This window comes from Felis catus, chromosome C2 (assembly GCF_018350175.1).
Source record: "Felis catus isolate Fca126 chromosome C2, F.catus_Fca126_mat1.0, whole genome shotgun sequence".
In the NCBI taxonomy this organism is placed as follows: domain Eukaryota; kingdom Metazoa; phylum Chordata; class Mammalia; order Carnivora; family Felidae; genus Felis; species Felis catus.
Genome location: NC_058376.1, coordinates 2,963,445 through 2,986,230, shown reverse-complemented (window position 1 = coordinate 2,986,230; position 22,786 = coordinate 2,963,445). Strand labels below are relative to the sequence as shown.

The 22,786-nt window shown below is 63.0% G+C and overlaps 1 protein-coding gene and 1 long non-coding RNA gene across 10 annotated transcripts; one reads left to right on the top strand and one right to left on the bottom strand.

The window, feature by feature from the left end:
- Positions 1-1,103: 1,103 nt before the first annotated feature.
- On the bottom strand, positions 1,104-8,811 carry LOC109503277. Of its 4 annotated transcripts, none has more exons than XR_002735759.2 (4): positions 6,528-7,985; positions 4,885-6,362; positions 2,001-2,804; positions 1,104-1,813 (listed from the first exon to the last, which is right to left on the bottom strand). It is a non-coding gene; the product is annotated as an uncharacterized LOC109503277 (long non-coding RNA). The 4 variants fall into 4 exon arrangements; XR_006584752.1 differs by lacking the exon at positions 1,104-1,813 and adding an exon at positions 8,717-8,811 and having other exon boundaries at positions 1,988-2,804; positions 6,528-7,652; XR_002735760.2 differs by lacking the exon at positions 1,104-1,813 and having other exon boundaries at positions 1,988-2,804; positions 4,885-5,070; positions 5,463-6,362; positions 6,528-8,010.
- A 765-nt stretch (positions 8,812-9,576) lies between these two features.
- Positions 9,577-21,497, top strand: LOC109503275 (proline-rich receptor-like protein kinase PERK2). 6 transcript variants are annotated; one of them, XM_045036537.1, is made up of 5 exons: positions 9,577-14,369; positions 15,369-15,443; positions 15,831-15,965; positions 16,072-16,407; positions 19,524-21,495. In XM_045036537.1, the coding sequence occupies exon 1, from the start codon at positions 11,910-11,912 to the stop codon at positions 12,837-12,839; it is 930 nt and encodes a 309-aa protein (XP_044892472.1). In that variant the 5' UTR covers positions 9,577-11,909; the 3' UTR covers positions 12,840-14,369; positions 15,369-15,443; positions 15,831-15,965; positions 16,072-16,407; positions 19,524-21,495. The 6 variants fall into 6 exon arrangements, 5 of the variants coding, with proteins under 5 accessions (XP_044892472.1, XP_044892473.1, XP_044892471.1 ...); XM_045036538.1 differs by having other exon boundaries at positions 15,831-16,407; positions 19,524-21,496; XM_045036536.1 differs by lacking the exon at positions 16,072-16,407 and having other exon boundaries at positions 19,524-21,492.
- The last annotated feature ends 1,289 nt before the right edge of the window (positions 21,498-22,786 follow it).

Here is a 22,786-nt window from a genome sequence, read left to right as displayed (position 1 = left end):
AGAGAGAGACACACACACACAGGCAGAATCGGAAGCAGGCTCCAGGCTCTGAGCTGTCAGCACAGAGCCCGATGCGGGGTTCGAACTCATGAACCAGGACATCACGACCCGAGCCGAAGTCGCATGTTTAGCTGAGCCACCCAGGCGCCCCAGGTCTGTTCCATTTCTTGTCATCTGGAACGGCCCTCCCTCTGCTTCTCCCGGGCCGAGGCCTGTTCGAGAAAGTCCATCCCAGAGTCCCTTGCTCAGATGTCTCTTCTTGTCCTTGATGACATTTCACTGTCCTCCCCCGCCCTTTCCCTGTGATTCCCCGTAAATGAGGACTTAGATCTGAAGGCTCCATTGCCTCCAGGCTCACCTGGCTTGGGCCAAAACTTCCCCAGCAGGGCTGTGTGGCCCGGAGGCCGCGGGACGCCCTGCCCCGAGCAGGGGTGGAGCCGGGTCCCTCCCCGGCAGAGCCGCAGCCCGCAGCATTCATGTAATTACTTGTTGGCATTATCTTAGAAAATACAAAAAAAATCTCAAATAATGATGTCAGAGTTAGTATTATCAGTAAGACTTACCGAATGATATTTATAATTTCTTTATCATCTTTTGTCCTTAAAAAATCCCATTGAAAACAATCTAAATACTGTAATACAATCTAAAGAACATAAATTTATATAAATTGGTTGTTTTCTTTTTGTAAGGATACTTTCTTTTTCAGTTTAAGCTTTTGAATACGAAAACATTTACATAGTTCCCTTTCTTTCTTTCTTTCTTTCTCTATTTATTTTTGAGAGAGAGCGAGAGAGAGAGAGAGAGAGAGAGAGCATAATAAGCCAGGCAGGGGCAGAGAGAGACACACAAAATCTGAAGTAGGTTCCAGGCTCCCAGCTGTCAGCACAGAGCCCAAGGCGGGGCTCAAACTCATGAACCGTGAGATCATGACCTGAGCTCAAGTCAGACACTTAACTGACTGAGCCACCCAGGAGCCCACAACATTTACATAGTTCTGAAGTCAAACACTGTGAGATCATGGGAAACATTTGTACCGGTCTCTGCCCCCGTCCCCGGCACAGAGCTCCCGAAGGCCCCGTAATTTTCTAGGTCACAAGGGCACTGGGAGCATCTTTTGGGCTAATGAGGTGACTCAGTGGGCTCCTGGATCGGTCCTGGGTCTTTCTGGGGACGTGAAGCTCGGGACTGGAAGCTCGGAACTTTCAGCCCCGACCCCCAATTCTCCGGGGAGGGGGAGGGGCCGGGTATGGAGGTGATGAGCCACTTCACTCCTGCGTGAGGCAGCCCCGCAAATCCCAGCAGGTGGGGCCCAGAGAGCTGCCGGGCGGGTGCACACGTCCCCGCCGAGAGGGTGACGCACCCCAAGTCTGCGGGACAGAAGGTCCTGTGCTCAGGACCCTCCGGGACCCGCCGTACCCACCCCTCCATCCGACTGCTCATCTGCAACTTTGTCCCCTCCTTTATCACACGATGACCCGGTGACTGTGTTTCCTGGAGATCTGGGAGCCGCTCTAGCAAACTGCTGGAAGCCCAGGAGGGTCGTGGGAACCCTGGTTGCAGCCCGTGGTCAGAAGCGGTGGGTCCGCGGGGCCCTGCTGGTCGTGATTGGCACCTGAAGGGGGGGTGTCGGGGGTGACAGGGGTAGGGTGTCGTGGGACTCAGCCCCTAACCTGCGGGATCCGACGCTGTCTCTGGGTGGATCGTGCCAGAACTGAGTTAAATTGTAGGACACCCGGCTGGTGTTGCGGAGAATTGCTTGCGGTGGGGACCAAAGCCCCCACGTGTGGTGACAGAAGCATCAGGGCCACGTGTTCTGAGCGGTAAGGGAGACAGGAGGAGGGCTGGGTGGGTTTTCTAACGCACACCCTATCACAAAGTTTCACTGCCCTACTTCACTCCGCTTACCCCGCGATCACCATTTTTATCGGTTTCTGATCGATCACTCCAGTGCTGGTATCTTTTGCAAATGTAAATAAACACGCACATATTCCTATTTTTACCTTTTATTGCACCAAAGACAGCACACTGCCTACTGCATCCAGCTTTATCCACTTGACAGTGTGTCTGGAGACGGCTCCTCATCGCTCCCTGGAGGGGGGAGGATGGGCCCAGGACGGGGGAGCCCAGCCGGCTGGAAGGGGGCCAAGCGCTGAAGGCCCAGAGCTTCTAGGGGAGCTGGTCGTTGGAAGGCAGGGCCGGGAAGGATACAGGCTGTGCTCCAAGGTCGATCCCAGCCGGCCTGAAAAATCTCACGGTTCAGATGCGGTTTCCTCATCTGTGTGGGACTGTGGGACGATGGAGTGGGTTGAATAGGGTTCCCCCAAACTCACATCCGCCTGGAACATCGCAATGTGACCTTATAGGGAAATAAGGTCTTTGCAGACGTAATCAAGCTGAGGTGAGGTCCTAGCGGTGAGTGTGGGCCCTAACTCCGACGGCTGGTGTCTTTATAAGAGGAGGACTCACAGACACACAGGGAAGAGGCCAGGCGGCGATGGAGGCAGGGACTGAGGTGATGTGACCCAAGCCTGAGAACATCACGGCTGACGTGTGGGGCCCACACTCCGGCCTCCAGAACGCTGAGTGAGGGTGTCCCTTGTTGGCTCCCTTAGGTCCTGTGGCCCAGCCCCGTGACAGAGACGGGCTCGTCTCTGAGGTCACTTTCTGCTCTGGACCCAGAGGACTATTCCAAATTAAGTGGCACTTGAATCCCAGAAACAGGCATCCGGAGCCCTGCGCCCACGGAGGCCGCCCGGCACAATCCTCTCCCTCAACGCTGCTAATCAGTCAGGCAAGAACAGCGACTGTAAACAGACATTAAAATATTCCCAATTACGTATGCATCTCCCGGGCAAAATTACATTTCCATAAACGCTGCAGAAACGGCTCAGAGAATGTGACCAGCGGGGCCAGCCTGGGAAGCAGGGTGGGGGCACCCACCAGACCCAGGCCCGCCCGGCCAGCCCCAGCCCCTCCCAGACCCTCGGTACCTCGGTGCTGGTGGGATGGACATTCCGTCCCGGGGTCCCCGTCACCCCAGACTCAGCCGTTCAAGGCCGGACTCACCTTGTCTCCCCGGAGCCTCACGCACTCTTCCCAATGGTGGGCCAAAGTCCCTTCCGTGTGCGCGTCCCTCTGGGTCAGCCCCGAGGCCGCCTCGGACACCCGCCTTCGGCTCGTCGAGCCACCAACACCACTACTGCCGTGGGAAGGTTGCTCACCGCCCCGCCCTCGCCCTGCTTGATCGCACACCTGCCCCCTGCGTCCACTGGCTCTGGACACCCTGGGGATTCAGCCCCGGGCCTGCAGGTGTGTGCTGTCATCCAGGCACGCGTGGCCCTCTGTCCACGGGAGTCACGGAACTAGCCCGGACAGGGTCCGTGTCAGCAGCCGGCCCAGTGCATCTGGTCGCTGCCAATGGAGGAGCTGGAGAGAGGAAAGGCCCTTCTCCCGCGCTGGACGCTGCCTGGTGCATCACGGTCCCTGAGTGGAGCCGGAGGAGGCAGGCTGCCGGGGGGGGGGGGTTCTGCCCCCCACCCCCAGGCGCAGAAACCTAGGAGCGCTATCTCCCGCCAGCAGGATGGGCCCCGGCCGGCGAGGGGCACCGGCCACCTACTCCATTTGCCCACACACGTTCGGTCTGCTCGCCTGTGGCTGGCTCCCTCCTAGATGTCCCCAGAGGCGCGTGGCTGGGGGACTTGGGGGAGGGGAGACACGTGGGGGTGTGCGTCTAGAGGACGAGCGGTCCCCTTCCCTGCAGGGGCTCGCAGACCTGCCCAGGTCGTCACCACTCTCACGGGAATTCTTGGGACTCGTGGTTTGGACATATTTTATGCTGCTGTTGGTTCTAGTTATTGATTCTTTGATAGCGGTCCGCTCTGGTTGCTTGCAAGGATTCTCTAGGAACCCGCTCAGCGGGGCCAGGGGAAGTGGCAGTCTGTCTACGCTCAGGGCCCCACGTGGCTGCAGCGAAGGAGGGAGCGGAAAGACTCTGGGTGTAGAGAAGGCGCCAGCAAAACCCACTTCTCCCCCAGGACGGCCAGACTTTGGGAGCCTGCCCTGCCCCTTCTCAGAGCCCACCCTCCACCCAGTTCACCCCGCGCTGGGCTCAGTTGACAGCTTCTTCCCCGATGCAGCTTCTGCAAATCAGTCCGTGAGGTCTTTTCCAGGCCCTAGAGATCTCCCCAGAGAGTTCCAGAGAGTTCTAGGGCCCCAGCATTCCCCACATGGTCTGGTTCAAGGTGAAAACTCAGGGTACAGCAGACAGTCCCCTTGGGTTTTTTGCTTGAACGCTTTCTCTTTTCAGAATCCCCGTTCTCTGGGCCTTGAACCCAGACCTTTCTTTTCAGAGAGAGTGTTTTTGCCCTCTACGATCTGGGCCTGGGTTTGCCTTTGCCACATGCCTCCCCCAGGCCATGCTGCCTCCCCAGGCCATGCTGCCTCCCCAGGCCACGCTGCCCCCCCCCCAGGCCGTGCTGCCCCCCCAGGCCACGCTGCCCCCCCAGGCCACGCTGCCCCCCCAGGCCATGCTGCCCCCCCCCAGGCCGCGCTGTCCCCCCAAGCCACGCTGCCCCCCCCAGGCCACGCTGCTCCCCCAGGCCGCGCTGCCCCCCCAGGCCACGTTGCCCCCCCCAGGCCACACTGCCCCCACAGGCTGTGCTGCCCCCCCAGGCCGCGCTGCCCCCCCAGGCCACGTTGCCCCCCCCAGGCCACACTGCCCCCACAGGCTGTGCTGCCCCCCCAGGCCGCGCTGCCCCCCCCCAGGCCACGTTGCCCCCCCCCCCCACCATGCTGCCTCCCCCAGGTGACCACAGGCTGGGTCCGGCTTCTCCCATCTCACACCATGTGTGGGCAGGTATGAAGCTCTGGGGGTCATGTGTTTACCTCTAGTAAGGTGAGGGCATGATGAGATGGGCGGTGGTTCATCTCTCTGCAGCCGAAGCCTGACTTCTTTGTTGCTCTCTGACGTCACCAGGACCCGCCCCTGTGCTGCCTGCTGTATGCTCTGCAGGCCCTCCCCGGACCCATTGCTGGCCCACCGGCCTGACCCTCGGGGAGATGTGGCAGGTGCTGGGGGTGGGGAGAGGGAAGCCGGGAGGCTCAGACTGAGACTGCCCTGACGACACGGCGATCTGTCTACCAGGCTCTGTGATGGGCGGTGGCGGGGGGTGGGGAGACAGCTGCGGAGGAAAGAAAACTCATCCTCTGCCTCTGCCGGGGTCCCATCTAGCAGGGAGGTGAGGTGATCACTCAGGGGGCGATGATGCCAGTGCCATAAACACAGCTGCCCCAGTGGTGGAGCCTGTCAGCAGCAGGGTTCGGATTTTTGGAGGCCAGGCCAGTGTGGGCAGTTCCAGAAGGAGCCCAGGGAGGAGGTGAGTCTGCACATGTATGTGCCCAAGCCCGAGATCCCCTTCCCCGCTTTCAAGAGCCAGGAAGGCTCTATCTTCCCGGTGCCTTACCGCTGCTTTGCTCCCCGTAAGCGTCTGGAGAACCCCGTTGCAATACATTGAGAATTATACACTGTTCAGTTGCACAGAGCATTCCTTTGGTTACAAGGGACGGGCCCCAAGCGAAGCTCGTTTCAGGAACGAAGAGTTTTCTGGTTCACTCGACAGGAGAGTGTAGAAGGCAGCTAACTTTTAGGCACGGCCGCAGCTCAAAGACGCCACCGGGCAGCATCTTACTCAGACTCTAACCTTGGTTTCACTTGGCTTTGCTCTCGGGCGAAGGTGGCCTCAGAGCTCTAGGCCTAGGGGGTCCTCAGGACTCCCCACTTGGAGGACCAGGGTCATTCTGCCTTCACCATTCAGCAAAACCCTGAGCGTCGTTTTGATTGTTTGGACTTGGGTCACCACGGGCGTCCCTTAACTGGTTTCTGGGGGTGGGGGCGTGCAGTTCTCTCTTTGGCTGGCCTTGGGTCGCGTGACTGCGGCCAGCCCATGTGACCACCCTGGGGATGGCGAGGCTGTAAGCCAGCAACAGAAGCCATCATGAGGGTAAAGCTTGGGCAAGGAAGTTTCGCTAAAGGGAAGCAAAGGGGTTTTGTTCCCAAGACGAAGAGGAAATGGTATCTGGGAAGTTGAAAGCACCAGTGCTTGGCAGTCCGGGGAGAGATTTCCTGCCTCCACTCCCAGCTGATAGTGCCCCTCGGGGCCCTTACACCTCGTGTCGGGAGCACCCCGACTTTCTCATGCCTGGTGGGGCGGGGGTCACCCAGAGGTCACAGTGCTAGGGACACAGTAGGTGCTCCACAAACGTGTGGGGCGCAGAAGCATCCAGTAGGCACTTGCAACCAGGCAAATCACGAATCCTCCTGTCTCGTAGCATCCGGGTCGCGTCCCTCACTTTGTGGAGGGTCCCTGTGTGGGCGTGAGACAGGTGGACGGAGGCAGAGGGGCGTGAGCAGGTCAGCCCTCAAAGGGCCATTCCCGCCCCTCCTGCGGGGGTGCAGTGCCCTCTGGGGGCCTAGCCCCGGAGACCCCCAGGATGCGAGTTATCTAAAACACTTCCCCCTCTCCACTCACATCAGTTGCAGGTCAGGATCCGTTTGACGCTAATGGAAAATCTGCCGTGTGACTTGTGGAGCGGCCCGGGCCATCGGGCGTGTGACAGTGAACAGGCCAGGCTGAGCTGCGACTCCCCAGAGAGGGCTGGGAGGGGGCACACTCGGGCCCGTCACTCCCACGAGGTTGGCCTTCGGGCTCCGGGACGAGGGCCACGGCTCTCTCGGGAGAACACGGAAGGCGGTGGCAGGCAGGCCCTCCTGGCTTGGAGGGGGTCAGCCCTCGGCTGGCCCGGGCTTGGCCTGGCCGGTGGGAATGATCCCAGAATTCCAGGCATTTGCCCCGGGAACAGCTGCAGGGACTGCCTGGGGCCTCAGTGCTCCGCCCCCACCCCGGAGCCCCCTCCCCTCCCCCAGCCTGTCCACGCTCAGCTGCTCGGGGAAACCTGGCAGCAGGAGGTGCTGGGAGATCTGAGATCCGAGGAGGGAAAAACCTGTTTCTCAGCCAGCCCTTCAAACGGAAACCGTCCTCAAACCCTGAGAGCTGGGGCTTTCTTCTTTGCAGAGCTGTCTGCTTTCTGGGTTGCCAGGGGCCTGGCTGGGGCTGGAAATAGAAATGCATTCCGTGCATTCATTCACTTAGCAAATATTTACTAAGCACCTCCCATGGGCCGGGCCTGGGCCAGGCGCTGCGTCCTCTCCTCCCCCTCATCGTATGTCGGCGAGCAAAACAGACAGACCTGGGCCTGTATGGAATTAGTGCCCGCGTGTGGGACGACAGGAAAAAAGCAAAAAAGAGAACACAGGCCTAAAGTAGTAGATTAAAAGGCGCTAAGTGCTGCGGAAAAAGCCGGGCAGGCCGAGCGGGGCGGCCTGGGGCCCGTGGTCGCACTTCCGCTCAGGCCGGTGCAGCGAGGCCGCGCGGGGGCTGTGAGCGGAGGGGAGACCCCTCGGCGCGTGTTCTCTGGCTCCGTCGGCTGCCGCGTGGACGACAGATGGTGGCGGGGGCGGCAGGGAACCCAGTGGGAGGGTGTTGCGTGATCCAGGGGTGATCCGGCGAGGCGGTCGAGTGGGCAGACCCCGGTGCGGGGTTTCCCGGGAAGGAGCAGAACTTGGATCGGGTCCGCAACAACATCCGCGGGGGATGCTGTAGGGGTGGGAGGCGGGAAGGGCCATTGCTCAGCCTACCAGAGGCTGGAGAAGCAGGCCCACCCGTCCGGGGTGTTGGGGGCAGGCATCGGGAGTCCCGGGGACGCTTCGCGGTTGGGACGGACGCGTGTAGGTCTGAGACCTCCGCCACAGTCATGCAGCGCCACACTCTGTCCCTAGAGAGCCGGCCCCCAGGCGTGGGACAGGGCGCGACACCTTCTCTGGGCCGGGCCTGGCCCCTCCAAGCCCCTTCAAGAGCCCCCCACTGCCACGTGGGGACAGGGTCTCAGAGCGACGTTGCTTCTGTGGTCTGTGCGTGCGGGCGCGTGTTTGGATTGGTTTAAAAAGTGACCGAGGGAACTCATGTGGAAAGAACCCAAGGTCAGGAAGGGCTCTGCCATGTGGACTTGGAGTGTGAGAGCCCAGCGCCCGGGGCCTCAGCGGGGGGGGGGGGGGGGGGGGGGGAGCAGCGTGCTGCAGCAGGGGGAAGGCTTGGACGCCCAGCCGGTGGCTGACATGCTCTTCCCCGCGACTCACAGACCCACGTCCCTGCCGTGGGCGGAGAAGCTACTCATTGACCAGGAGGAGGGTGGAGGAGGGAGGCCGGAGGGGGTGGAGGGCGCGAAGAGGAAGTCAACATTGTCCGAGTGGGTGGGCATCTGGGGCGGGAGGAACCCTGTGGGGAGGGCGGCATCCCCACCCCGGGAGGCCGCTTCCTGCGAACGGCCTGCGGGAACCTTGGGAAGTAAGTAACCCGAATAAGAGGGCACAGGGGCCTCCACAGGTGTGACCGGTGCTCAGTGGCTCAGGGAGGGTCAAGGATGCGTCGATGGCCACCGTGAACGGGGGCTAGGTGGTGGGTTCACAGCCAACAGGACTATCCTGGCCAGGTGGTCGGGTCGGGCGGCCCTCACTCTGCCCGGGCGACCCGCCTGGACGGCCGCTGACGGGACGCGAGGTGACCGGTGTGGGGCTTCGAAAGGAAATCGACGCCGGACTCGTGACCTGACCGCAGCTAGCAACGTGCCGTGAGAGGGCCCCGGACTCTAGAGGGGGGCTTACCTCGTCTCCAGCGCTGGGGAACGTCATCATCACCGCCGTCGGCACAACCTCCGCGTCCATCATCGTCACCTTCACCACCACCATCATTAACGCTGTCAAATGTCTCCCGTTTGGGGGGTAATGACCGGCTGTTTGCTCCCCCCAGGTACCCCCTCTTATCCGAGACAGGAATCCCCGTTCTTTCCACCCCACGCTCTGCCCCAGGGAGCTGCCCAGCGGGTGGGTGACTTTGCCCACCTGACTCCCTCACCCTCTAGCTTCCGGCCGGGACTTTCGGCCAAGCAGGAAGAGTAGAGGACGTCATACGGAGGAAAGCGTGTGGGGAGGGCTACGTTTTCTCCTTCACCCCCCGTGAGGAGAGGAGCTGCCATCAGGCCTGAGGCCCTGGCCCTCGCTCGGTAACAAGCATCCTTCCCAGACCCCTTCGGCCTGGGGGTGGTCACAGCTGCCGCCCTCACAGGTCCACTGATGCTGCGGCGGCTCTGGTGGTTTCCCTCAACCCTGGCAGCACCTCCGAAAATGCTCTTTTCATGAACAAGCCTCTTTTCTCCCATAAGCGGGCCATCTGCTTCCTGCCTATTCTGAGAGACGCCAGCCTCGTGGCGTGCCAGGCGCCTCACATGCGGTCCCAGCGGCACCCGTACAAAGCCCCCAGCAAAGCATCTGGCAGCACCTGTGTCTGGGGCATCTGGGCTGAGTTCAGGGACACAGCCTGCCCCAGGGGGCCCCGGGGGCCTAGGAGACAGGCAGGGCCTCAGCCAGACGGAGCGGAGTCCAATTCCAGAAGCTGAGGTGGCGAGCAGGTGGGAGGGAGCCTGTTGGAATCAGGCCTGGGTGCAACGCGGATTTGCCCACGCCTGGGGGAGATCCAGAGTGGCCCCTGGAGCCTGCCCCGGCTGCCCCCGGGGTGCTGGGAGGCCCTGCTGGGCGGTTGGGGGGGGTGGCGGGAAAGACAGACCCCTCTTGGTGGGGGTACCGCGCCTCCCCCAACAGCGCTGGGTAGGGAGGTGCCAAGCCGCTCCTCTCTCCTCTGGGCTAAGGCCTCTCTCTCCGCTGACTTCCCTTCCTGCCCCTCTTCCCCTTTGCTCCCCCTGCCCCACCCAGGTCTGTGCTCCCTGAGGAGCTCCTGTTTTTCCCTCTCCTGCCACCAGGCCTCTGGCTCTGTCGTCAGCGGTCATGACTCTCGAAGGAGAGCCAGCCCTTGGCACAGGGTCACCAAGCCCAGTCCTCAGCCTCTCCTGTCCCCTGGAGTCTGGATGGCGGCCTAGAGGGGGCCGTCCAGCCCAGCCCATCTGGGGGTCTGCAGGAGTGGGACACGCTCTTTCACATGTGGGACTTTGTCATTTATCTGGGCCTGGCTCTTTCCTAGAGGGTCCTCATTCCTGAGCCTCGGGGACAACGGACTTATCAGAGTAGGGCCTCTGGCTCCTGGAGGAGGTGCGGTCTCAGGAAAGGCTGAAAACCGGCCTCACCAAACAGGTGAGGCCGTGGAGCCCATGCAGACGGGAGAGGGGCTGACCCGGGGTCAGGGCTCTGTTCCCCTTCCTCTGGGCTCCAGGCCTCTTCCCCGGCCACCAGGCCCTGTTGGTTTCCTTCCAGGTCTGACCCTCGATGTAATTGTTACCCTCCCCAAGACCCCTGCCGCCAAGCCTCCCCTCCCTCTCCTTCCTCTTTCTCTCCTTGGTGACGACAGTGACAGCACCAACCGAGAGCCCCGGCACCTGCTGGCCACCAGACCCGTGTAGCATTTGGGGGTGGCTCCCTTTCCTTGAGCACATCCCCCACCGTGGAGGTCATGAATTAATGCCCCAGAGGGAGAGGTCCCAAGTACCCACGACAAAGTCACCATGTCCCCAGAATCTCATGTTTTTACTTAAAGCAAAATTCATTCACATATGGTTTTCTCCTCGGTACGGATTGACGCTTTACGATAAGTGCTCCCAGAAGGCTTTGCTCACCCCGCCCCAGAGCCTCCTGAGCTGAGCTTCCTGCTCTCAGAAGTTGCTGAGGGCTCAAGGCATCGATGTCAGGGTGACCGAGTGACAGCGTGTCACCCGGCGGGCAGGCAGGGGAGCCAGACTCCGAGTCTGGTCTTGGCCAGCACAGGGCAGGGTGGGGACCCGGCTGCCCGAACAAAGGCCTGTTTACCAGGGCAGGAGGATGCCGGCCTCGGGCAAGCCGGGCCCTGCGGGATCCACCCACCGACTCACAATGGGCAGCTTGTGTCCCAGCCATCCGATCCTCCCGGGGCTACCCTGGGCCTGGCGCCGTGGACAAGGCAAGCGGGGGGTCGGGACGCGCAAGGAGGAACCTCTGTGTCCTTGGCCAGGCCAGATGCACGTGTGTGCCTGCGGGTCAGCTGAGACAGCATGGGCCGAGTAGTGGCCCCAAAGCTGTCCACGTCCTGATTCTGGAAACTGGGAATGTGTTACCTTCTGTGGCCAAGGAGGGTCTGTGTCAGAGAGAGGCTGGCTGTGAATGGAGCGGGGGGGCCACAGGCCAAGGGGTGCGGAGACCTCTAGAAGCTGGAAAAGACCAGGAAACTGATTGTCTCCTGCAGCCTCCAGAAGGAACCAGTGCCACCCGCACCTTGCCTTTAGCTCAGTGAGACCCTGTAGGACCTCGGGCCCAGGAGACTGTACGGGACTAAATCCGTGTGGGTGATCTTTGTTACGACAGTGACAGGAGCCCCGTGCGCATCGGGACCCGCTCCCCACCGTGAGTCACCGGAGGCCGTTACACCTGGCAGAGCCTGGAACTCCCCACCTGAATCTCAGGGAGAACCCCTTCCACGAGGGGCTGGGGGATCAGGTGAGATGGGGCACACAGGGCCCAGCACAGCGGGATGGCGTCCGTGTGGCCAGGGCCAGCTCCTTCCTTGTGGACAGGTGCACAGCCCTGTGACACGTGCTGGGGACACCTTCAAGGACAGTCCCCCACCCCCTCTCAAAGTGCAAAGGTCAGCCACTGGACAGAAGCCTGGTCACGGGGTGCGGCAGCCACTGCGGGAGCAGCGTCCGGCTCCGTGGAGCTTGACCGAGCGTCCGCGGGCTGAGTGAGGCCAGAGGAGTTTCCGGAGCGAAGGGCGGCGTCTGAGGGAGCTGTGGAGGCCGTGCGACCCTCCCACACAGAGCCGGGTCCCGTGCAGCCGGCCTGCCACTCGCTCCCTGGCCGGTGATTTTGGACATGCGTGATGGCCGCGGCAGGCCGGAGCCTGTACCCGGTGGCCCTCTCCGCCTGTCCAGCCAACCCCACGGGGCGAGGCTTCTCCTGCTCCTCTCCACCGAAGCAACACGACCCTGCCAGCTGGAGCTTCATAAGGAGCTGTCCCTGGAGACAGGGTCCTGAGCGGGGGGATCTGGGAGTAGTTCCGGATGAGGCCCGTGGCCGTGGCAGAGCCCCCGTGGACGGGTTTAACCTCCCGCCGGAGTTAAAGGCCCGGTGGGTCTGTCTCTGGCCCGGGAGTTCTCTGGGAAAGTCGTCTCAGAACTCAGCCAGCAGCGGCCGGAAGGCAGAGAACAACTCCCCACAGAGACCGCCCAGGCCCCTCAGCCCCCGGTGTCCCACAGGTACCCCTGAGAACGAGCACAGAGCGTGCTGGGTGCCCCAGGGGCCACCAGGCACTCCCCTACACGACAAACTGGTGAGCCCGAGACCGCTGCCCGAGAGCCCCCCCCCCCCCCCGCCCACTGCTCACCAGCAACTAGAAACGTGGCCTTTGGGGAAGAAGGGGCTACCCCTCCCCGAGCCAGAAACTCAGATACTGTCCGCCTGGGAATCTGGGGTGTCTGCTCCGGTTTCCCTCTGCTCTCCTGGGGGTGCCTGGGGGCTCCTGTTGCTGAGATCTGCTCCCCGGACTCCTCAGAGGCCTGGGGAGAGCGTGTGTCCATCTGTCCCCAGGGACAGCCCTGCCTGTCCTGCCAATGGCACCAAGACCGGGGCGGCAGGCCTCCTTCCCACACCGGGAGGGAGAGGGGACCACATCCGGGCCCCTCCTGGGTGGCGGGCGTCCCGGTCTGGTCTTTCACAGCCAGCCCGGGCACCCCCTGCCGAGCCAGGCACCCCCACTGGTTCCAGGGCGTGGGCACCGACCCCAAGGCCTTCCCCACCCACTCCATTGTAGGGCTGCAAGCTTAGCACGTGTGCAAGTATTTGTGGCCAGATGCCTCCCGTCAGCCCTCCCGGGAGGCCTCCACCATGAGTCACCGGCTCTGGTCTGGGGTCAGGCAGCAGCGGCCTCGCCCGTTCAGACTTTGGAGGCCTCACCCTGGAGAAGTGGGGCACCGACCCAGCTAGCAGCCTAGAGGGGCTTGGGGGGAAGGGCAATTGGTCCTGCTCCTGGGCCCTGCCCCTGCTCTGAGTCGCCCGGACTGTGGCCCTCAGCGTGGCGGACGAGCTCACGGGCTCTCCATCCGCGGTTCCTGCCTGCCATAGATGAGTCACGGTGACAGCGGATGGTCCCGCCAGGCCTCGTGATGTGTGGTTCTGTCCTGAGTGGCTCAGCTGTCAGGTTCCATGCCCGGGGTGGCCAGTCCCGTGGCCAGGAAGAGCCAGGGCGGCTGCTGTCCTTTACCGAGGCAGACCTTCGTGATGTAGAGCTACCCACAGGTCACAGGGCAAGTGGGGGAAGGGCAGCAGGGAGAGGAAAGGACTCTTAGGGTCTGAGGTGCTTGATGGGGCCAGGACAGCCCCCCCCTATCATACCTGAGCCCCCAGGAGTGGGGGGAACAGCCGCCCAGGTTCTTGTCCTGGCCCTGCCCCAACCGAGCTTGCCCTGGGCCAGCCACATCCCCTGGCCTCGGTGTCTTGATCTGGTCCCGAGACACCAGCTTAGGCCAGTTAGGTGAGCTCATAATCAGGACAGGGGACTTGTTCCTCCTGCTCACCTGGCCTCGTGGGCTGAACCGTGGCCCCAGGAGAGATGTCCACCCAGCCCTGTGAATGTGACCTTCGTGCAACAAGAGTCTTGGCGGGCGTGATTAGGGTCAAGATGAGACCATCCTGGCCGGTGGGGAGGGGACATAACCCAGCGACAGAAAAAAGCACACACAGACTCACCGGGAAAAGGCGGAGGCCGGAGGGATGTGTGGGAGCACCGAGGGCTGTCAGCAAGGCCCCGAGGCTGGGAGAGGACCCCCTCCCCGGAACCCTCAGAAGGAACTGGCCCTGCCCACGCGTGATTTTAGCCTCCCAGTGCGTTGATCTGTTACGGCTGCCCCAGAAACAGGTACAAGCACAGAGCCCGACACGGGGCTCAAACTCACAAAACCACAAGATCATGACCTGAGTTGAAACCAAGAGTTGGACTCTTAACCGACTGAGACGCCCAGATTCTTGGATTTTCAGAGGAGAGCAGACTGTGACCGTGCTCCTTGTAAGCGAGGACAAGGCCGCGGGGACCCACGTGATAAGGAAGACTCGTGTCCTTGTGCTCGGGACCCAGCCCCGCAGTCTGTGTCACGGACAGCGCACGGGGTCTGGCCTCCAGGCAGCCGCGGCATGGCTGGGGGGACAAGATCTCCCACCTGGGGCCGAGGGCAGCACAGGACAGCATGCGCTGGAAAAAGTGGTGGCCCTGAGGCCAGTGGGTGAGCTCTGGGTGAACATGGGTCCTTCCTGGTCTGGTGCTTGGAGGAGGAAGCTTTCTGAGCAGGTAAACTGAGGCACATGCCCAGGGCGTTGGGCTGAGGAAAAGAGAGTGTGGGCAGGCCAGAGCTGTGGGAAGGGGGATTCGAGCCGCCGCGGGTGGTCCCTCGTGGGAGGCTTGTGGCGGGGGGGGGCACCTTCCAGGGAGCGCCCTGGAAGGTGACAGGAGGCCACAGGGTTTTAGCTCCGAGGGGGACGTCGGGGGACACCTTTGCAGCAGGCCCTTTGCAAGGATACAGTGTCGGATCTGTGAGGTGACTCACACTTTCCTGCCCCAGAGCGGCAGGGGTGGTGATAAGGAAGGGCTGGGAAGGTCACACGGGGGAGGCGCGAGAGGCAGTGGGGTCACATAGCTCAATCCGAACCCGGCTCGGGCTGGAGCCTCGACGGGACACCAAAGAGAAGGTATCGGGAAGCAGACGTTTCCTCCATGGGCTTTAGTCCCTGTGTTTTTCAGGGGGGTCCTCGGGGGAGGCTTTCATCTCCGTGAAATTGCAGGTTCGCCGTGGCGGCCGGGGCTCCTGCCAAGTCCCTCAATTAGCCAGAGGCCTCTGGTGGCTGTGGGGAGCCCGCTGCGGGAGAGAATGCACTTCTGCTCCCTCCTCCTGGGGCCCGACCCCAGGATGCTTGCATCATGGAAACTGCTTCTAGAAACCCCATGGCCTGAGCCGCCCCGCTCCTGGGGAGACCGGAATGCCAGCTCAGCGGGCAGCACCCGGGCCAGCGTGCCTCCTGCCTCTCCCCCGGGACTCCCCTGGCTCCGCAGGGCTGGTGACCAAGAGCTGTGATGTCACCGTCACCCTATGAGGCTGCCAGGCGCCCGGCGTGAAGGCTCCTCCTGGCCAGCTCGGCACTGACGCAAATCAAAAGCTTCCAGCTCTCTGAGCGGCGGCCACCGTCCTCAGCCGGCAGCTCTGTGGTCCAGCACGGGGGTGGCAGGGGGGAGGGTGGCGGGCAGAGGGCTCCAGCGGGCCTGGCATCTGAGATAATCAACTGCTTTTTAAAGGGCGGCCAGCGTGGCATGTGGGGCTCCCCGGAGGTCAAGAGGGGCCAGCCCCGCCCCCCCGCAGCCCCTGGCAAGGTCAGTCGCGCGCCGCGGGGCCTCAGGCGTCGCCTGCCAGGCCACCTCCTGCCCCACGTCCCCAGCCAGAGGGTGCCTGGGGTCCTTGGGCTCCGGGCAGGGCTATTTGCCTGGAGTGGCGCTGGCAGCGTGGGAGGAAGTCAGGCCAGATGGACCCACCCCAGGGCGAATAGGGGCAGGGGATGGGGCAGCCTCCACACGGCATCCCGCAGGGCTGGGGCGGGACCCCCCCCCCCCCCCCGCACTGGCCTCCGCCTGGAGCCGCGCCACCCGGCCCTCCTTGGCTTCCCGGGGCGGTTCGTGGACACGGGACACGCGTCCAGGGCTCCTCCCGGGAGTGTGGGGAGCTGGGCTCGGAGGTCACGGGGACCCGGGGTGCCCTTCCAGACGCCTGTGGATGAGAGCCACCATGGGACCCTGACTGCCCTGGAAGAGGCCAGCCTGCCGGGATGTTCTGTTCTTCCTTAAAGACACACTCACGTGAACACGCTCCCACACCCACACGTGCACGCACAAATGCAGGTGAGTGTGAGCACGTGCGCACACGCTTACACTCACACGTGGGCACACACGCACCATGGGTGTGGTTGCTTTCCACGTTCGGATCAGCACTGGCTTCAATCGACAGGGCACTTGGCGAGATTTGACCGCTTCTAGCACAGCACGAGGACCCTCTCCTCTCTTCCTGCCCCCCCGACCCCGTGCAGTCAGAACCCCAGCGCTCTGGCCTGGACTTGATGGCCACGGAAGAACAGAATATCCAGGGGCCACGAGTAGCCACCCGGGAGGGTGACAGTGAGACAGCAGTGAGGGGTCCAGGTGGAAGGATGCGTCAGGAGCTGAGGACAACAATGCCAGGGCCTACCTCCCGGCCACGTTTGCCCTCAACCGTCACCCGGGCCGGGAAGTGCACAGTCCCGACGCTTTGGACCGGCCACTGGCAAACAACCCCGGGGCGCGGCAGGTGCGGGCTGGGGGGGGGGGCGGAGGCAAGCTGGGGGACATATGGAGAAAAACCCTGTCGCACAGCCCGAGCTCACCCTGGGGGTCACACTGTGGGGTGTGGGACACAGCAGCCCCTCTCCTCTTGGCCACTGCGATGTCACCCTTGTGGGCGGCCCTTGGAGCGGGGAGCCCCTCCCCGTGGAAGGGCCTGTGGGGCGTTCTGCCTTGCAGCAGGACCACCTGGGTGGCTGGGAGGCCGGCTCTCTCCCTTCCCGTCCGAGGGCTCCGCCCAAGGGAGAGACACCTGCTGCTGCGCTGTGGGGACACGGGTCCGGGGTCCCTGCAGCCCGGGGACACCCTCCAGCACCGTCTCGGAATCACGGCCTCAGGAAACAGGGTCACTCCCGAGGTCAAGGGCTGGTGAGGACTGACTCTGAACACTAAATCTGTCTGTCGCTGCCGTCGCTCTCCTTCCTGACCTGCACTACAATCCTGCCGCGCTGTTCTGGATGTTTCCAGCAGCCGTCCCACGCAGCTCTGGGCCTTTCTCCACGCAGACGGTCGAGAGGCAGGCACAGAGCTGACGGGGACTGGCGGCAGAAGCGTCCAGAACAGTGCAGCGGGATTGCAGCGGGCTCGGAACGGAAGACAGCCTGAGCTCTGGGCAGAAGGACGTACGGGGCAGGTTGGGCCTTGCGGGAGACCTCCAGGCTAGCCGGCGCTCCTGGAGTTCGGTCCCTGAACCGGATCCTCCGCTCGGGAGTGGGCCGACCCCCCCGACCCGCACACTCGCCGGCAGCCCTGTGTCCTCAGGCCAGCAGGGCAGAGCCTCCCGGGCCCGGCAGCCCACCTGGCCCCCGGCGCCCCGGGCTCGTCGGGAGGGAGCCGTTCTCTGCAGGCAGGGCGTCCCCGCCCACGGCCTCCCTTCCGCTGCCCTCTTTCTGCTCTCCGGGCTGAAGTTGGCCTTTGTGTTGTTTTGTTCTAGTAACCGGTCCGCATCGGCCGGCGGGCAGTCGGCCGATGGTCACGCTGTCCACGTGGCCGGGCTGTCGGCTGTCATGTGCAAGTGGGGACGGGGCTGGGGGGGAGAGAGGAGCCTAGCAGGGGCTCCCCCAGGCCCAGCAAAGGCACCCCAGAAATGGGAGGACGCCCCTCCCCACCCCGCTTCTGGCTTTCCAGACGGAAGAGCCGGCAGGAGGGGCTGAGCGGACCAGCCGCCCGCCCCTCCCCTCCCCTCCCTTTGGAGACCGGGGCGCCCAGCCCTGCGCCCCCAACCGAGGGGGCATTTCTTCCGGTCCTTCTGGCCCAGCGGCCAAGCCGCCAGCGTCTGTTTTCCCGCCGGCTCCCCACGGAGCCGCAGTGGCAGCGCCCCAAAGTCGGGATCCGCACACACTCCAACCTGCCCTTCAGTTTATAAGACGTCAATATTTGCTCTTCCATTGAGAAAATAGTCAGAGGTTTTCCTTTAAGTGCTCTGTACACATCAGTGCCCTTCAAAGCACATGCTGTGCTCTCTCTACACCGTGGAAGGAGGAAGCCTGGCCTGTGGCTCCCGGCACAAAGCAGCCCTCCCCTATTGTCCCCGCCGGCCTGAATGTTCTAGAAGCCAGGGCACCTGGGGAAAGGAGGACAGCAGGAGCCCCTGGCCCGACACCAACGCCAGGAGGAGGCAGGCGTGGTCATTCTGAGCCACAGGCATCCCAGCCGGGCCTCAGTCCTGGCCCGCAGGCTGACCACCAGCCCACATGGGAGGTTTGGTCTGAAAGGGAGCGTTTCTGGGCTCCAGGTTCTCACAGGGCCTTTGCCGGAGAAGCGGTCATCGGTGAGACAGAGAGAGAGAGAGAGAGAGAGGCCCTGCCTGGGCGCGGAAGGTCTGCATTTTACACTCAGCGTCTCACTAGACGCCTGACCCCCTGTTTACCCTCTCCAGGCCCCGGTTCTCTTATGTGTGGAAGGGGGGGCCGCGTGGAGCCCACGGTGTGCGCCTCTCCACAGCGAGGCGTGGCCACAGCAGGGGTAGTTTTGCCGTGAGGATTGGCAGGTGTTCCACACCTGGTAACTGGTGCCGGCTCATCGTTGGCTCTGGGCTCCGGAACCTCTCTGGAGCCTCAGCCGAATCGAGGCCTAGAAGGACCTCATGGGACATGCCAGCGCACAGTAGGCCCTCTCTAACAGCTTTGCCTGAATCCACACGACAAACAGATGAACGGTGCCACAAATCGCTGTGTGGCCGTGCTCTCTGGCTGCCCCCCGGCCCCCTTGCCCTGAGCGCAGGCACCCGCGGGAAGGCCACGCGGGCACCGGCAGGCTGGCCTCCCTTCTGGTGACATTTACACCACAGCCTCCCGCACGTGTGGGCCCCCGGCGGTCCTGAAAGTCGCTACATGGGCACGGACAGCTTGCTTCCTAATTGCTGGACGCCCGGGGTCCCTCAGACCTGGACGGACACGCTCCTGGGCCCCAGCCCCCACCAGAGCCTCCCCTGCTTGCGAGCCCTCGTCCTCTTCAAAGTGGCTCCTGTAGCGATCAGGCCACCTTCTGGCCGGGGGGCTGCGGGATGTGGGACTGAACCCACGAGGACCCCCGTAGGTCCCAGGTCCAGCGGCAGGGGAAGGTGCTGGGCCGCCCGGGCCCCTGGGACCTCATTCAGGCCATTGGCTCACCCTGCTGGGCCCACGTCCCCTGTTTCTGGGAGACGATTCTGCGAGTTGCCTAGGATGACGTCGGTAAAAAAGCTTGCTTCCTGCCTGGGGCTCTGAGGACCACGTCTGCCGTCACGCCTATGACAGAGTTCTGCGGGCCCTCTGGAGTTGACATGAGCTGTCTGGGGCTGGCTGGGGGAAGGCGGTTCCTTGTTTCTTTTTCCACAGCAGGAGCAGAGGTTTAAGTAACAGATGGCCTGAGTGGTGGTGGTAGTGGGGGGCACAGGTGGTCAACCCCGTGGGCCCGTGGGAACCAAGTGGTGGCCATGCGGGTAACTGGGGCATTTAAATCAGGAAACACTCAGGTCTGATCACAAGCCTGTGAGTGTGTGGGGGGCTTTCCCTTTCTTTCTCCTGCTAGAAAGCTCCCCTCCGCCTGGAGCCCCTCCAGGCCAGGCTCTCCCTTCTTATATCTGCCCCCTTCCTCTTTCAGGAAGCAGCCCTGACCCTCACCCTCCTGCTTGCTCCCCTTGGGTCTCCAGCCTCCAGGGGACCCCTCTCGAGGGTCTGCTGACATCCTGCCATCCCAGTCTGCCCGGACTCCTCTCCACCTGTCTGGAAGACAGGTGCCGCTTCCTGACAGGTGTTCCTCTGCCTTCCACATCCTGGAAGCTTCCCCAGGGCTGAAAATGCCTGGTGAGTGGCGGGCCAGCCTCAGGTGGACTATGTGGGGCCTCCACGGTCCAGAGGTTTCCAGCTGGTGTCCCGCTCAGTCGTCCGAGGGCCAGTCGCCCGTGTCCACCTTGGAGCTGAGTTGGGCCGGGAGATAGCAGAGTGGGAAGCCCAGAGAACGTTCTAGGCAGGCCTGCCAGGGACAGGGAGTGAGCGCCTCTGTCCGGGAGGCCCGTGGGAGGCTATTGGTCCAACGGCACTGCCAGAGGACGTGTGTGAATCCCAACTCCCGAGGCAGACGGCTTCGGAGGTGTGGGCCGCCGCCTGCCTCTGACGCGGCTCGTTCTGTTCGCCTCTGCTTCCTGGCCTGCTGCGGGTGGAGTCCCCTGCCAGGAACGATGGTGCCACCTGGCTCCGTCCTCGACGCTCTGACGTCTGCACTCCGCCGTCTGGGCCAAGATGGAAACCAAGCGGAATGTTCCTGACGTGGGATCTCCTCGTCCCACGGTCCCGTGGCACCCGGGCCACGTCGAGTGCGAAGGAGAGCCGTCCCTCCCCGGGTCATCCTTCCCCTCTGGGAGCATCGTCCACTGTTGGTTTTGGGGGAAAGTGGAGTCCGCAGAACTCTCTGGCCCCTTACGACAGACAGGCAGGAGTGGTGAGACGAGGGCTCAGGTGGTCTGAGTCCTAGCGGGGGCTGAGGACCACACACGGATCCCCCACCACCTCCACGTGGCTCACACCCACCCCAGCCATCTCCCACCAAAGTACTTCCGGCACCCCGCGCCCCCGCCCCCCACCGGCTCTATGGCTGGGACCACGGGCCGCCCCCTGCCCCCAGGACCCAGGTGGGAAGTTGGAAAAGTCTGGCCCCACACCAACCGAAACATGACCCCAGAAGCCCAGGCTCGGCCCCACTGATTCATCGGCAGAGCAAACTTCCTGCCCCCACCTGCCCCCACGCGGCTCACGCTCCCGTCAGCCAGAGCTCGGGGAAGAGGGTGAGGCCCTCCTGCTTGCACAGCGTCCCGGCTCCGACCCCACAAGGCTGGACATCTGCTAGGCCGATGACGGATGTGACCACAGGCAGACGGTGGGCATCAGGGCCACAGAAGCCCAGGATCCGGCGGAAGAGGCCTTAAGATCAGCGGGCCACGGGGCGCCGTGCGGGGCGGCAGGGATCGGACGCAGCGTCAGCTTTTCAAGTCCCGTGTGGATCTTCCTGCACATTAGCAAAAAGCGTAGAGCATCAAAACCTCGACGGAAGGATGTCATCTCTTGTGGCCGAGACTGGTGAGGAGGGCCGTTAGCCCCGGGCTGGCTGGACAGAAAGCGCCAGGCGCGTCGTGGACCGGCCTGGCTGAACTTCTGCCGTGGCCGGTGGGTGACGGAGGCGTGGGGTGCATCGATCTAGCCCAGGGCTCTGCGAACTGTTTCTGGAAAGGGCCAGAGAGTAAATATTTAGGCTCTGTGGCCGGCGGTCTCCGCTGCATCCTCTCTGTTGCAAAAGTCACAGGGGACACGACGTGGACAAGTGGGCGTGGCCGTGCCACTTGAAACTTTATTTATGGACCTGAAATTTGACTTTGGTGTGACCTCCACAGGTCGTCTTCCCCTCCCCCCACTCCAGGCACTTACGAATATTAAAACCGGGGCACCCGCGTGGCTCGGTCGGTTGAGCATCTGACTTTGGCTCAGCTCACGATCTCACGGTTGGTGGGTCGGAGCCCTGCGTCGGGCTCTGTGCTGACAGCTCGGAGCCTGCTTTGGATTCTGTGTCTCCCTCCCTCTCTCTGCCCCTCTCAAAATAAATAAATAAACTTTAAAAATAACTAACTAAATAAAATGTTAAAACCATTCTTGGCCAGGGGTCAGACACAAACAGGCCAGACTTGGGCGGTGGCAGCACAGCCTGTGGGCAGAGTGCAGACTTCAGAGTTTAACGCTCTCGGCTAGGACGAGGTGACAGTCCCAGCAGCAGGGGACTTGCCCAGTCCACGACCGCAGTGGCAGAGACTGGTCCGAGGCCCAGCCCTGCACTCAGATGCACCTACTGCTTCTGTTTTCTGGGGCTGTCGATGGGGGCGGAGGGAGCTGGTAATGGCTGTTGGACCCGTGTGACACCCTCCTGACCTCAGCAGCACCCTCTGTTCCTTCGGGAGCAGGAGTAGTCCGACTCTGGGTGGTTCTGGAGGCAGCCCGTCTCAGAACCAGCCCCCAAGGACCCCAGAGACCCGCACGGCAACCCCAGGTTGGCCAAAGTAGCACCGTCTCCCGGCAGGTGCACTGGCCCAGGGGGCGGCTGACCAGCAGGAGCCTCGGGGCCATCCCTGGACATGGGGAGGAAGGGGCTGTTGTTCCTCTGGGGTCTTGAAGCTGGACCACCTTGCAGGCCTTGGGGAGCCGCGGCCAGGACCCCGTCCTCCAGGCAGCTGAAGGAGTCCCATCTGCAGAGGAGAGAAAGAGCCCCCACCGGGACAGGAATGTGGACCCTGCCCTAGAGTGCCTCCAGGGGAGCCCAAAACACGCACTAGCCTTGCTCCTGCATGTGGCCTGCGCCTCACAGACGCCCTGCCACTCACACCCGAGGCCCTCCCCTCGGTGCCTCTGTGGCTCAAGGCCCTGATCGGCCCTCAACCCCTCCAGAGGGTCCCAGAACCACACACGGCAACAGACGAGCCTTAGGACCTGGCAGCCGTGCCGGAATATTCCAAAGGCCCCGGAGGCTGTCAGAGGCCGGGAGTGTGATCAAAATCCCCAAATGTTCCAGGACAGGAAACCAGTTTCACCCTCAGTGCTTCCCCCGCTGACGGCCACTTCAAACCCGGCCGCCGCACAACCACAGACTCGCCGCCGTTCCGAAAACTGCCGCACGTCGTCCCGGGCACACGGCGGCTGGCAGAGGCCCGAGTAAAAGATCAGTCTTCTAGATTAAAGCATGTGTCCTCTGAGGCGGCGCCTTGTTCTGCCCCTGAGGGGAGCGGGCAAGACTGAAGAGAGAGGAGGTCCAGCCGGCACCGTGCGGACACCGCGGCCCCTTCGACGGGCGGGGACCGCAGACTGGCAGGGGGTGGGGGCTCCCCT